Source organism: Paramormyrops kingsleyae, chromosome 6, assembly GCF_048594095.1.
Source record: "Paramormyrops kingsleyae isolate MSU_618 chromosome 6, PKINGS_0.4, whole genome shotgun sequence".
Classification (NCBI taxonomy): domain Eukaryota; kingdom Metazoa; phylum Chordata; class Actinopteri; order Osteoglossiformes; family Mormyridae; genus Paramormyrops; species Paramormyrops kingsleyae.
The window spans coordinates 36,352,831-36,368,306 of record NC_132802.1 but is presented as its reverse complement, the minus strand read 5'-3'; the positions used below and the strand labels follow the sequence as shown (position 1 = coordinate 36,368,306).

General features: G+C 40.3%; 1 protein-coding gene across 1 annotated transcript; it reads left to right on the top strand.

Moving 5' to 3' along the window:
* Positions 1–23: 23 nt before the first annotated feature.
* Positions 24–14,099, top strand: ccdc22 (CCC complex scaffolding subunit CCDC22). The gene is made up of 16 exons (XM_023819319.2): positions 24–455; positions 1,667–1,844; positions 2,215–2,347; positions 3,103–3,209; positions 3,350–3,431; positions 3,562–3,731; positions 4,113–4,325; positions 4,446–4,637; positions 5,151–5,270; positions 5,692–5,808; positions 5,943–6,044; positions 6,190–6,297; positions 6,518–6,613; positions 6,956–7,015; positions 7,422–7,496; positions 11,358–14,099. The coding sequence occupies exons 1-16, from the start codon at positions 406–408 to the stop codon at positions 11,469–11,471; spliced, it is 1,917 nt and encodes a 638-aa protein (XP_023675087.2). The 5' UTR covers positions 24–405; the 3' UTR covers positions 11,472–14,099.
* Positions 14,100–15,476: the final 1,377 nt, after the last annotated feature.

The following is a 15,476-nucleotide window of genomic DNA, read 5'->3' as shown; positions in this document are numbered from 1 at the left end:
ATTAGAACTCAATTTCCCAGATATCAACGCCAAGGATGCCTCCTTGCATATGATTTCCTGCTTGCATTCAGATGTAGAATTTAAGAAAGTGTCAGTTGGGCGAACTGTTGTTTAAGTATCTTTTTGTGGTTAAAGAAAAATGAAAAACATTAAAACAAACAATTAATACAATTTGCATAAATGAGAAAACGAGTGAAAATGTAAACTGAACAACTTGTTCGGCTAGCTGTTGTGTGACGCTGCAGAGAGTTCCTAGTTAGCTAGCTACATAGCTACAGTTATGTCAGCCTAGTAACATAGGTTGGGACACTAATGAATTAATTTATTGTCGTATGGTGTAAGATTTTTTTTTTTCAAAAGAGGACGAACGTATAAGATACCTGAAAGAGGCACCTGTTTAATACGATGGAGGAGGTTGATAGGATTTTAATTCATTCACTCAGACAGACTGGAACGTAAGTATCGTCGCTTTTCTATACAGCTAGCAAACCGGGGTACAAAGCAGGATTATCGCACAAAATCTCTGACAATTAATTTGTCATTTGGGTAGCCAGCTGCCCAAATTAATATTTTTTGGGTTTTTGTTAGTGGCAAGTTTCTTTTTGTGAAGATGTTTGTCAAAGGCTAGACAGTTCCGTTAGCAATTTAGCTACTCTAATTTTGTTTGCAGAAAAGTCAGTAACATTATCCCACGTTTCATTCATGTTACTGCGGCTTTTAGTGTCATTTGAGCGTATGTCTGCAGAATTGTTAGATTTTTATATCTGACGTTAAATTAGCAGTAGCTGATTATATGCCGGGAGCTGATTAGTCTCGTATGTACATGTAGTTGTATTGGTTTCTAGTTCAATGTCTGCTCCGGGTAAGTAGTTAGAAAAGATCCGTTTAGGCGTGTTGTTTGAAAGTAATATTCTAGTCAGTAGAGCCGGCGTGTTCTTGTGTAATAGGTAGTAATTGTTCTTTTATTGGGGACTGTGACTGTGGACGTAGAAGTACAGGTGCAGCGCAGCGCTACTGCTGTAGTAGCGTGATAGAGGACCGATATGCTGGTTATGTTATTACAGCTGCAATGGAAACTGGATTGTATTATTTCGTGGGTAGTGTATTGCCCTGAATATCATTACGTTTTATTTAATCTATGTGAAAGTCTGGCAGGTGACATATTCGTGTTTCATGTAAGACCCACACAACTCACACAGTGCAGGTGGAGTGTATGGCTGAGGCTACATGTAGGCAGTCTTTGTTACGTTGTTCTTTTCTGAGGAAGAGCTGGATTCAGATGACGTCTCTAGTCGGAGGAGTGCTAGTTCCTAAGGCTAAATTATGTGCATCTCACTATTTTCCAGCAGTTGAAAGTGTTCTCCTGTGAGCTACAGGCTGTGTGTACAGGCCAAGTGAGGAAGCACTTCTTTACACAGCGTGTAGTCAGAGTATGGAATAGTCTTCCTGCTATTGTAGTGGAAGCTAAAACCATGGGTTCCTTTAAATCAGAGCTAGATAAGATTTTAACAACTCTGAGATATTAGCTAAGTTCTCCCCAAACGAGCTTGATGGGCCGAATGGCCTCCTCTCGTTTGTAAATTTCTTATGTTCTTATGTTTAGGAGCATGTATGAACAGGGTGAAGCAGTGATACACGCAGTCTTCTATCTCCCCTGTTTGCTTAGGGACGTTCCAGAGGATGTGGACAGTGTGAAGCAGTTCACCAGTGAGCTCATCGTGGAGGCAGTTGTGCGATGTCTGCGTGTCATTGATCCGGCCTTGGGCAACGGCCTGTCTCCCTCCCTACCTCCCGGCATGTCTGCTCGCTTCCGCCTGGGGATGAGTCTAGCTCAGGCTTGTCAGGTAAGGGATGCTCTGTAGTAATGGCTGTAAAGCTTGCAGCAATCTGCAGTAGGTGTACATCCTGTAAATCTGTTTTAAGTTTGGTTGAGTACATCTAAAGTGGTATATAAATTACCCTTTTTTTTGTTTTTAGATTACCCTTTGGTGAACTTATATGATTTAGTTTGTGCTTATATTTCATATATTTGTTAATTCATTTAAGGTACTTGTTGTTTGTGGAATCATTTTCATATGGCAGCATTCGTCTTGTCCTGAAAGACTATCTCCTGGCATCCTGCATCAGAGTCCCCTGTGGCTGCCAGTTAACATTTTAGTCTGAAAGTGGAACGTTTTGTGGCCGTGCTTGTGTGACATGGCAATGTGTGTCTAGGACCTTGGCTACAAAGGGGAAATCGGCTACCAGACCTTTCTGTACAGCAATGAGCCCGAGATTCGCTCCCTGCTCATGTTCCTGGTGGAGAAGTTGCCGAGAGAGAGTGCGGAAGCCTCCAGCCAACCTGCTGGTATGCAGAGAAGTGCATTGCTCAACCGAACGGCCGTTTTTCACAATCTCATGTAGTGGATCTTACGCCATCAGGGTATTTGCTGTTTTACCGTTAATGTATATATTGTGGCAGTAGGATGAAAACTGCGTTTGTCCACTTTTTGACAATCATGACTTACCAGAGATGGAATACACTCATTGTCCTCTGTCTCCTGATAGTGTTTGACATCTAATTCACCAAGATGTTTTAAGAAGTCATCTATTAAAGTAGTATGTTTGTTTATAGTAGTTATTTGTATTCATGACCGTCGTTTATGTGCATTTCTTTATATCGCTGATTTTAACAACTTAATATTAACTAACTAACATCAATTGTGAATATAAAGTGAGATTTGTGTCTTGTTAACACTGCCACACTGACAACAGTCTACGTATGTACATTTAAAACATTAAAACATTCACTGATGTGTAAAGATATGTTTCTATTTGTGGTGCTGGGGATGTCTCTTTTCCTTGGTTTAGGTTTATATTGTAAAGTAGTTTCTGAGAAAATGCATTTTTCACGCTACTGAAATAATGGACTTTTGGAGACGCGTGTTTTTCAGCAGACAGTAATGATATACTGTTGTTAGGAGTTTCTTGCTTCAGATACTGTGCAGTTGTGCCTAGTTTTGTAAAACTGTTCAAGTACTCTAAACTAAAAAGTACAATAGGCAGATAATTTTATAGCATTAACCAGTGATAAATTTACACTCCCTCACATCTCCCTCCCAGGAAAGTCAGCCCTCTTGCTGAAGTCCATTGCTGCTCAGATCAAAGCTCAGCTGTTCTTACCCTGGGCACCTCCTTCCTGCCGGCTGCCCCTCCTCTGCCAGATGCAGGTACACCGAGACCACATACCATTCTATTGTGCTGTCAGATTTTTTTATTTTCTATTTTTGCCTGACAGGCATCACCAACTGTAATCTGTTTCTGGTGGAAAATGTTCGGTAAATGCTCATCGACGAAATGTCTGTTTCAGAGTCCAGGCCTGTCTAATGGTTTTCATACTCAACCCTTGAGTTTACCTCATCGTTCAAGATCCTCGGGGAAAACCCTGAAAGGTATATCGGCATTCACGCTGAGGAAGATCTCACACAATGAGAAGATCTGTACGTGCTCTTTCTGTTACAGTAGCAGCAGAATCGTGACATGCTGGGGTTTATCTTCTCGTCAATGTGTGACCTTTTGCAGAGGTAAAGGATTACTACAGGGATTTCTTGCTACCCGTGACCGCCCAGCCTTCCCAGAATTCCTCGGTGCCAGCTTCCCTGCTGGAGCAACATGCCTTGGACCTCAGCGCTGCCCAGGAATGGGAGAATGAGTGGAACAGTCAGGGCCTCCTGTCCAGACTGAGTCCTGAGGTACACACACGCCCCACATAGAACACGCAGGATTAGACGTCATTATGTTGGCATATCGATCGAAGTGTTTTATAAGGCGTTTAATTTGTACTTTAGTTTTTAGGTTGAATTCTACATAGTATGCCTCTTATGCAGGTGAGAAAATCTTCAATGAGACATTGCAGCTGGTAGCTGGGATTTAACTTTAAGGTTACTATACAGCTATGATTTTACTGAACCAGTCATTGATGACCAAAGCCAGCGTACAATCAGCGTACTTATTCTTAAGTCACATTTCTTTTCTGCTCTGAACTTTAATAACAAATTGGAGATGTTCGGAATGTAATTACATGAGAAATGCTGCTAACTTTCACTTTCTCTGCTTTCCGCTTGCTGCTGCAGGACTATCGGGCTCGGAAGCGCGCGCGGCTGCAGAAGCGCATCGAGGAGCAGCTCCGGGCTGCCGCCCAGTCCTGCTCCGACGTCCAGAATGCGTCGAGGTCGGGCCCCGATTTGGTGGATCTGCTGCCCTCCTTTGGAGGGGGCACCGTCGGGGATCAACTCCTCACCAAGGGCACGCGTTTCACGCACACGGAGAAGTTCACCTTCACCCAGGTGGGACTCCTTTGTGGTAGCAGTGTGGGGCTCTCTTGTTTTAAACAGAACTCGTTCAGTCGGCATAATAAATCACTGGATATGATTTATTATGAAGTTTCACGAAATTGCCTGTTTTAGGATCCGGAGAAAGCTGTCCAGCAGATGGCAGCAGCAGTAAACTCGCTGCCAACTTCCCACCAATCGGAGGAGGACATTCGGGCCCAGCAGCAGGAGGAGCTGGCATCCATGCAGCAGCAGCTGCAGCAGCTCTCCTTGCATGTGGATGAAGTCGGCGGGGATATAAAGAAGCTCACTGTGGCAATCAGCAAGGTGACCACTACAATAAGCACTGAAGTATATTTAGTCTGTTTGCATTTTATATATCTGTTATGGTCTGTAGTGTGGTATGTTCTGCTTTAACTGCAAAGTACACATTGTTCTGTTTCTCACTGTGGGACAAGTGTTTCCTCTGTGTGAAACTTTTTTGTAATCGCTGTGATATACAGTATAATAAGACTTGTGTATTGCCATGTTGAAATAGCATAACAATACAATCATAAAATGCATGTGTTTTTGTCCGCGCGGAAGTGGCATCCGGTCCGGGGTGTCCCGGGGTGTCCCGGGGTGTCCCGGGGTGGTCCGGGGTGTCCCGGGGTGGTCCGGGGTGTCCCGGGGTGTATCCCAGTCTATCTGAGGCAAGCTCCAGGTCTGCTTCCAACTGTCACCAGAATAAGTGCTTGAAAAATTAAGGATGGAAACACTTTTGTGCTGCTTAATTCTTTTATTTTTTTGTCTCGGGATCATATATCCTCTGCGACAGTTTGTGACCGTCTGCCTGTACAGGTATCAGAGGAGCTGAAGCAGCAGGAGCAGAGTAACACGGAGAAAGTAGCCACCATTCGGATCAAGAGGCAAACGGTCGACCTGCTGCCCGACGCAGACAACAACCTCGCCAAGCTGCAGGTGACCGGCCTGGTGATGAGCAGCACACGCACATCTGTGATGATTAGCAGTCCGTTTAACATGCAATTGAGAAAACGGGGTCAGACAGTCCCTGGGCCATTCGGTGGAATAAAGGCCTTGCTCAAGGGCCGAATGGGATTACAAACTGTCAACTTCCGATCACAGCAGCATCCTAACCTGCTGAACCACACACCGGCCCAACACTTATGGTTTAGGTTCAGAGTGAGTTTGGAGCCCACACAGAAAGCGCAGGGGACACTGTGGATGGGATGCCAATGTAGTATCATTTAAAAATAATAGTAATATTTCTTAGTACACTTTTCTGTGTTTTATTCACATTCTAACAGAATATGCATTTTGTGATTATGTGGCCATAACATTGGTCAGGAGCCATATGCATATTCGGCATGTGTCTGCACAGGCCTTGGTGGATGCCAGCTCGCGGCGGGTGGCAAGCCTGTCCTCGCAATGGGAGAAGCATCGTGCCCCGCTGGTGGAGGAGCAGCAGCGACTGAAGGAGCTCTGCAGCAGTCAAGAGGTAGCTCTTCCTGCGGAGCGGGTTGGGTGGTAATACCTGAACTCCGGGTGACCCCATTATGTACTTGTTTGTTTTCCCCAATGCCTCGAGTGTTTCTGTCGTAAAAATGCATCAGGTTTTCATTGCTGTTCTAGCTGGAGTCTTCACGCAAGCTTTCTGAGATCAAAGGCCTTCATGAAAAAATAAGACAATCTGCTGAAGATGCCAAAAAGAAGGAGGGACTCTACAAGCAGCTGGTGAGTGATTGGAGGATGGATGTGCAGAAATGGGTGATGAAGGTCATGCTCATTGTCACGCCAGGTCCTGCCCCTTATCCTCCTGCTTCCTTTGACATGCAATTCGGTCCTGAAATGTAATGACTCTGCTGCTGCTTCTCACCAGGTAACCGAATTCGAGAACCTGCCCAAAGATGTCTCGCGATCAGCATATACGGTCCGGATCCTAGAGATTGTTGGCAACATCAAGAAACAGAAAGAGGAGATCACAAAGGTTCTGCCAAATGGCTTTTGGGTCTATTCAGTCTTGCCATTGCTGTGCTTTGATTTTAGTTGTTAATCTAAATCATTCGTCTGAATTTGTGGCATAACAACTTTATAGAATAGAATCTGGAATATGAATCTTGGTAAAAGAGAAATTAAATTCACTTGCAGAGATTCCTATGTTTGTGCTGAGGTTTTGATAAGCAGCATATTTACTCTTTTCTTGATAGATCTTGTCGGACACTAAGGAGCTGCAGAAGGAGATCAACAGTCTGACTGGCAAGCTGGACCGGACTTTCGCAGTAACAGATGAACTAGTCTTTAAGGTTGAACATTTTAGCTTATATTATTGCCCTCTGGTTCATGTATTAATTTTCATCAGCCATGCTCATGATTCCAGCTTCTAAATTTGATATGTGTGTTGGTTTTGTATTTACCCCAAAGCTATCCTGTCTCCATTACTTCCTCATTTCTCCCACCTAACCCAGAAAAGGGAAACTCTCAGTACACCTCTTCCTTCCAGCCAGATACCAGCATCCTGTGGTTTTATGCACCTTCCCTGGAGATATTTTCAGCAATGTTATCTAGCTATGTTTTTAATGTGCTTTTTGATATTTTTTAGCCGCCTGATCTGTTTCAAACAACAGAGATTGTCTGCTTCTTTGCAGGACGCTAAGAAAGATGAATCTGTTCGCAAATCGTACAAGTACCTCGCAGCGTTACATGAGGTGAGGGAGAGATTGGTGTCATCCCTGTAATGTGAAATGCAGTCAATATACAATCATTTGGTGGGAAAATATTCCGATGTGTTTTGATAGGAGTCCTGACTCGTGGGAGATGCCTAGAAGTGAAATATGGAGAGAGAGTTAAAAGGGTTTTAAACAATTCAAATTAGAGTTCAGTATTGGGAATTGGCGAAATTCCGATAGAAAAAAAGAAATGGATAAGACTCTTGATCACATCTGCCGTATGCAGGCAACTGTTTTGTTACTGATATCCGGTAATTTTCTTTTATCCAGTAAAATAATTCAGTCCCTACAGTGGATTTATCATAGAGCCATGTTTCCATAAGTCCAGCTGTTTAACCCCTGTCCCTTTTACAGTCTAATTATAATGGCCTTGTGTTCATCCCAGAACTGTACCCAGCTGATTCAGACCATTGAGGACACTGGAACAATTATGAGAGAAATCAGAGACCTGGAGGAACAGGTAAGTAAGAACTGCCACCATGCTAAAGAACCAAATGAGGTCGAAGCACATTCTGTAGTACTTCATAATGCACATAGCAGGCCCTGTATATTTACAGGCTGTGACCTGTGAATGGGAATTTAACATAATGCATGAAAGTAAATATTAAGACATGTGTTCTTTAGATAAGGAAGAATGACTCATTCTGTACTGGATCCCTTTCAGAATACTGAGCTAAAAAATGTGACAATATTATAGAATGACTTTAAAGTGATAGAGAAGTTAATTAAATAAGGCACAGTCAGCAAAGCCTTTTTAAACTTACAAGTCAAGAAAAATGTCTATTGCTTTGTATAACATGGGTAATAGGGTCATTCCATGACAAATCGCCACACTTTGGAAGTTTAAACTTTTTTTTGGGGGGGACTATGACTTTCACTGGCTATATTTACCTACATATAAGCTGCACAGAAATGATCCTCATATTGCTTTAAAGCTATTGTCCAGCTCTATAGATTGAATAATATGCCATCCCCATATGAATAATTATTAGCTCTTATACTACGGGACCGTTGAATGCTTGAATCTGATTGGCTGACGAACGTTCTGAGGTGTGCAATTATTTTCAGGGAAACGCACGGCGAACGTAGTTCCAGGCAGCTGACCGTATTACAGTTCCATATCACTTCGCATAGTTAACTTTAATAACGGAAATTAGCATACAGTACCTATACAGCACACAGGACTAACAAAAACAACAACATGACAGACGATTTTCCGAAAGTAAATTTTAATATTTACGGTGAATATGAAACTTTCAACAACTGGGCTGCAGCAGTATTAGACAGTCCAGATGAAAAACAACATAAACGGAAGCGGACATCAAAGGCAGCCAGCAACAACAAAAGACATAAAACGATCAGCGAAGAACAGCTAGACATACTCGAGGGAGAAAAACACGAAGAAAACACCAAAAAAACAACAGCTAATGACGTTTTGGAACTAGCAAAAGAGTTGTTGGACGAGATGCGGAAGAAATAATCCTACTCACAATAGCGATTTAAGTAGAAAAACCGGACGAATCCCTTGAAATATATCATCTGATCGATGTCTTGAGGTGTGGCAACCGTAGTATAAGCGGAATAATTGACTCCGTACCGTTGAATTATTAGAAAAATAATGCACACCCGAGGTGTAACGGCCACTCCGCTTCGCGTCATGGCCGCATCACCACCTCGGGTGTGCATTATTTTTCTAATAATTCAACGGCCCGTCGTCAATTATTCCTTACATAATGTCATGAATATCTCCAGAAAATTTGGCCTTTGGTTTTTGAGTTGTTGCTGAGATACACATTTCACATAAGTAATGTTATCAGAACCACAGTTCCTTACAATGCTGTCAGCAGTAGCGGAACAGCAGTTAGTGATCAAGGCATGGTACAGGGTTATCATGGCGCAGGGTTATCATGGCGCAGGGTTATCATGGCGCAGGGTTATCATGGCGCAGGGTTATTATTTTTCATGACAACTACAACCATTGCCAGAACTAGCTGTGGAAATATAATTTAAATTAAAACATTTTAAATTACTATTAAAAATTAATAAAAAGACAATATTGCCAAAGTAACTGGCAAAAGAGAATTAATGGTACAATCAGAATAGTTTATTTTCCTCTCTAGTTTACACTTTTGACTAGACACTGGCCTACTAAAAGGGACCTTCATTTGTCAAAAACCTGAAAAGCTAACAAAAATAAAACTAGATGGGCTTTTATGCTGCTAGGGCAAGGAAAGCATTTCAACATTGGTGTAATAATGCATAAGTTACATACAAGCAGTACTGTTTAAAGGGAAGGTGGGAATGTAAGAACATAAACAATTGCTATACAGTCAGACCTCAGACATTCACCAGGTTAGGTTGCAGAACCTGTTGCAAATGAGGAGAATTTGCGGATGTTTGGTCGAGTCACTAAAAATGGTAATATGTGCTTATTTCTATAGTTTAAACCTTAAATATGACCCCAGTCATGCTCTCAAAACACTTTTAATTTCATTTAAAAGTTACCTTAATTCATCACCTTTAAAATAAATAAATAAATAAAACAAATGTTTGATGTGAAAATAGAGTACAGTATTGCCTAACGGATATTTGTCACACTAGCACATTTACAGTATAGTAATGTTACCGCTACAAATTCATAGAACACGGCATTGGCTGCTGTTTTCCTTTGCATTCACAGTAAGGTAAAACGCGTAAACAAACCGGACTGTAAACTTATTGACAGAAGTCATATATGTAACCAAAGTACAATTCAATAAAATATATAAAGGAAACATGTACATGTAATTTTCGCGGATCTGTGTGGGAATGCATGGGGGCTGGCTGTACTCTCAATTTACAGTCCATCAGAGCCTTAATGCAGCTTTGAAATTGTGCATGTCTGCACATCCTGATGATCCATAACAAGTTGGCATGGGAATGAATAGGATGGTGATGGTCCAAGAGGATGTAAAAAGCTCAGTCTCAACTGTCCAGTGCTGGGCATAGTTTCTTCAACACATCCTAGCCACCAATTATCATCATATGCAGCCATGACATAACCTTTGATGCCTGCAAAGTCGAGTGATTCCCTAAGTGTGCACTTACACTGGACCGATTTGCACACCTCACTCACCTCTGATGAATGCAGGGCATTTATTAGCCATATTTATCAGCCATGTGGGCCTTTTCAGTAGTGTGTCTGCAATGACATTAATGAAGCTTTCCTTAAGTTTGTGTAGCATATTTGTAACCTTAATGTTATTACTTACACCTGTGCTTGTTATACAATTTCATGTCACTTTGGCATAAAAAGGCCCATTAGTGATATGAAACCATGTGATGCTACCTTTACGTCAAGACCTTGCCTTAAAAACCAGACCAAATTTTCTGGAGTTGTTCATGACATTATGATTTAGCTTTAGTAAAAAATTGATCAATTTTGAAATATAGGTTTTTTGTTATTGAATTTTTTTATATTTTAATCAGTTATTACATAGTAACTATTCATAGGGGGATGGCATATTATTTGTTCAATCTATAGAGCTGGACAATAGCTTTAAACAATATGAGGAACATTTCTGTGCAGCTTATATTAAGGTAAATATAGGCAGTCAGTCATAGTCGTCTCCTCCCCCCCCCCCCCCCCCACCCCAAAAAAAAAAAAGTTCAAACTTTGCTTAAATCTCCCTCAATATTGATCCAGGACACGCCCAATTTCAGTTTCATGAGTTACTCATGTGACCAAATCAACATGCCAAGTTTTGTTAAAATCCGTGACGATGAGTCCGAAAGTGTGATGATTTGAAATGGAATGACCCAATAGGAGGGCTATACACAGGGGTAAAGGTGAGTTCCAGAGTTCTATTTGTAAAGGACAATCATAAGTAAATATTGTGTGCGGTGGGAACAAAACTTTTCTTAAACCTGGGACCCCCTACGACTGCCGCATTATCCCACGGGACTAAGGACTAAAGCCCTGGGGGGTTTAAGTTTTCTTTCTCTGGATGTGTGGTCCTCCTTGAATGTTACACAAACACCCCCAGCTCCATAAAGATAATGATACTGACATTTTGTCAGTTTTACAATATGTGTTTGCAGACCACCAGAAACTGCTTTATTGACCTTGGGGGTAGCACAAGTCCCAATTAGTCTAAACAGGGCCTTAGAAATCAGTCACATGGTGGGCGGCGAAGCCCAGCTTGGGCTAGAATGACCTTGCATGCCTAGTTCTTTTCAGTTGAGCACCACTGAACACACTGCCAAGAACATGTTATGCTGTGTGTCATTGCTTTGAGTGTTATTGTCCAGTGAGACATGCATTAACACTAAATATTCACAGATCGAGACTGAGAATGGCAAGAAGACCCTCAGCAACCTGGAGAAGATCTTAGAGGACTACAAAGCCATTCGACAAGAGAATTCAGCTCTGGCAGCAAAGATCAGAGAGGCCTGAGATTGACAGATTGCTGCAGTGCTCCCATTGGTACTTGTTGATAATCTTGACTGGCAATCCACCTTGACTGCCTGCTATGGAATAAGCACAGCATCCCCAAACTGACTGGCCTGTCCAGCTCTGCAGCAGGGCTTTCTGTAGCGTCATTGCATTGCCTGTCCAGAAGAGTACCAAACTAGGGGAGGGAGGAATTTTTTGTACTAAAATTACTTTGAGATCATTTTTAATGCACATATTTACATAACGCTAGTCTTGAACATCTTAATCTGTTGCCATATGATATGAATGGGAGCTCAAGGGGGCTGCTTTATGTATAAGTTGGTAGTACCGACAGCACTCCATAATATGTTGCCTTTAGTTTCTTTGATCACAGTGGAATTAATTGGACTGATCTAGTGCTGGATAATAAATATTGCATTATACTCAGATATTCTACAAGGGGAAATGGGGACCAGCAAACGTAATTTTTCTTGGATTAATTATTGGATATTGCCAATATTTTCAGATTATTTCTTTTCCCAATTTATCCAGTTTCAGCTAAAATTTTAATAGAAAATATACTCTCCAGTATACATTTTAGCTCACTGGAAATCAGTATGCTTGGAAGTATGATCCACCTTATTATTTTTTTTTTTAAACAACCCAAAGAATTGAATAACTATAACAAGGGTGTAAATTAGGTTATAAAGATGCACACAGCAGTAAGTCGTGACCATTTGCACTTCTTGAGAGGAGATTTTGGATAATTTCTCTATATTAATAAATATGAGTGTGCTTGCTTTGGGTGTGTCCTTCAAGGTCCTTACTATGTATGACTGGTTCCATATCATAAAAGCCCCATTCCATGATAATGTGAAATGCTGGTGACTTGGTTTGAGGGATATGTCAGATCCTGTTCCATAATAACTAACATCAGTGTCTTTTAATTGTAATTTCTGAATTTGCCAGGGAGTTTGGATTATTTTAGTGTGTTTTTCTGTTCTCCCACAATACCATCAACAAAGCATGCTATTAAAATATTTAAATTTGATTTTATAAACTCATTTTCTTGTTACTATATACCAGTAAATTGGATACGCAAAATTTAGTGTGACTTGCTCTTGTGATTTTGGAGTATTAGAGAGATCATGAGTGAGCTGTATTTGTCTGGGTTTTGTTTGTTTGTTTATTTGTTTGTTTTGAACCTTTAAGCTCACAATGCTGCTTATTTTTTTTTATTTTTTTTTGCTGTATAGGAACCCTTAAGCGTTAATTTTGTTATTCGGCCATGAATGAGTGGTGTTCAGTTAGTCCTGAACTAATCTGGAAATGACCAAATACGCAGTCGCTGACTAAAGAGTGCAGGAATGGTCATTGTGATCATTTTATGCCTGGTGCTAAATGGCAACTTAACTGAATCCTCAGGAGGCCCTGGAACAGTTCAGCTGTCACATTTTATTATCAGTATTTTTCATTGAGAGAGTACGTGGATTTACATCAGTCTCACAGATAGCAAGTAGAAGTTCAGCTCTTTATTAAACAAGACCATATAACTTACACAAGACTAGCTGGAATTCCACTCTTTAACAAAATATTGCTGTTTAATCATTGTGTTTATTCAGTCGTTCAAAATTTGTTAGGTACTGTGTTTAAGTGATTTTGATATCTGACCATGTAGTTGAATAGACTGGAATAAATATGGTTCTATTTGCAATCATCTTTAACTAGAATTTTAACTGGTCACATGAATGTCATCATAGTCTCTAATCCTGGGGACACGTTCTCCCAAAAACATTCAAGCTCTCCAATATTTCTTGGTTCTTTTTTTTTTTTTAACTTTGATGCAATTTGAAAACATACATTTGTTTGGAAAGTGGGTTCAGATAAGTATTTGTTCACCACTTGAAACCATGGGATTTTTTTACACCGTTTCTTTTTCTAAGTTCTTCACTCCCTCTCTAGTGGTCATATTCTGACCCTACACCTAAAGGGTTTAAGTACTATGGGTCTGTTTCCAGTATAATGAACTGGGAATTTGCTCTAGTTATTTGTACAGTTTTAAGTGCAGGCTTTAGCATTGTGTCATAGAGCTATATACCTTGCTAGTCTTCCCTGGATCCTTTCCTAAATGAGGTACAAAGCACTTTTCTTCTCATACAAAATTTTGTTTCATATTCAGTGTACTTTGGTTCAACTAATTATATTCCCAATGCAGTGTTTGTAATCAGTACTGATTTTACATTCATTTAATAGTGAGTTTGTCAACAAAATCCAATATAAAGTTGAAGCAGAGGAAAATATAGCCTTATTTTCTTTTTCTTGGACCTTGGTCAGTAGGAAAGGGTATTGAATAACAAAAACTTTTGGGGATTTAAAAGTGTTAATTATGGTAATGCCAGAAAGAAAACAAAAGCACCACCTCTCTGCCTTTGACATTTACGAAATACATCTAAATAAATGTTTTTATTAATATTTTCCATATTCTGTGAAAAGTATCACAATTGTCATTCATGCATCTCTTCAGACTTTTTCATGGTTGGTATTAATGCTGAAATATTTTAAATGAATCTATACCATCAGTTGAACTAGCACTGTGAATCACAATTGAATGTGGCTTTTTTGTTAGGTTCATTAAAGCAAGAATTTTAAGTTTTTGGGTTTTGGTGTTTTTTTTTACGCCATCTCTTTTCATTCTCAAAATGTTCCAGGATTATTTTCTATCCTCCTGAGACCCGAGGAAAAAAGTGTCCTTCAATTTTAGGTTATTTGTCTTTGGAGGAAATAAGACATCTTACAATTTAGATTTTTTCAAATTATTTTTAATTTCACAGCATGTCCTCTTTAGTGTACAACAGGAATAAATATGTTTCCTTACATCAGTGAAAAGAGATGCAAAAACAACATGTCCACTACAATGGACATAAATGAATGGGTGGGGTCTCAGGAGTTTAAAGCAGACTTCCTTGTAGTTACCAAGAGAAATATATTACTAACTACATAATATTCAAAACACCATCACCCTGTTTGTGATAAGTGGTTATGGAACATGGCTGAAGAGAAGGTAAAACTGCCTAGACCCAGTTTAAGCCTGTATATCATGTAGTTAAACAGAGTTATTGTATTCCCCAGACTGGGAATACAAATGGTTTTGGAACTGGACTGCCACAGGCACTTATCTCGTTAGTGTGATTACTCAAAAAGAATTTGACTTTTTTTTTTTTATCTGGAAATTTTGAGACAAATCACACTAAAACTGAACTGATTAGTGGCAGAGGGAAGGGTGATCACAGAAGTCTCTTGAAATTATGAATGTGATAACTCAAGAAGTATTCAATGGATCTTATTACCATTTCAGAAAAATATTATATGGATGAAGATCTACATCTGATTTTGTTTTGAAACAAATTACACAAAAATTGAAGCAGTAGCGCTAGGTGGCACCCAAGGATGCCGACTGGGAGAGGAAACTGGATCAAGGGGCATCCAAAAGGGCCCTCTGACTTTTAAATAGTCTGCTGCAATAATTAGTCAAAAATACATAATTTTGAAAACCTCATATTGTATTTGTGAAATCCTTGACATGAGGGGGCAGGGGGGCTTGGAGATCATTTTTCCCCCAGGCACAAGCATGACACACAGCGGACCTAGTGACAGCAAAGGTAACAAGGGGCGGCTGCAGAGGACACTAGATATAGTGAACACTCTAGAAATTAGATATATTTCCAGGGACATTTCATTTTGAAGCCCCAAAACTGAAGCAATGCTACTTAGTGATGGCAAAGGCTAGAGCAATGTTTCTCAAACCACTCCTTGGGGACCCCCACAGAGTCCAAATTTTTGGTCCCTCCCAACTCTCAGGGAATTATTATGACAACATCTAGTTTCATATGGTACATGTTCTTATTTCCACAAATCCCCATGAACGCAGCTGTCCTGAATTTTCAGAATCTCTTAATATGGATTATTATGATAATAATATTAGTTCTAATCAGGGATGGGATCAAGTCATTCCTTGGCAAGTCTGAG

Bases quoted from the DNA above. Each gene is read 5' to 3' on its own strand.
- ccdc22 (XM_023819319.2), top strand. From the start codon at position 406: ATGGAGGAGGTTGATAGGATTTTAATTCATTCACTCAGACAGACTGGA. The intron at 4,326-4,445 runs GTGGGACTCCTT...TGCCTGTTTTAG, and splicing joins AGAAGTTCACCTTCACCCAG to GATCCGGAGAAAGCTGTCCA. The intron at 6,298-6,517 runs GTTCTGCCAAAT...TTTTCTTGATAG, and splicing joins AGAAAGAGGAGATCACAAAG to ATCTTGTCGGACACTAAGGA.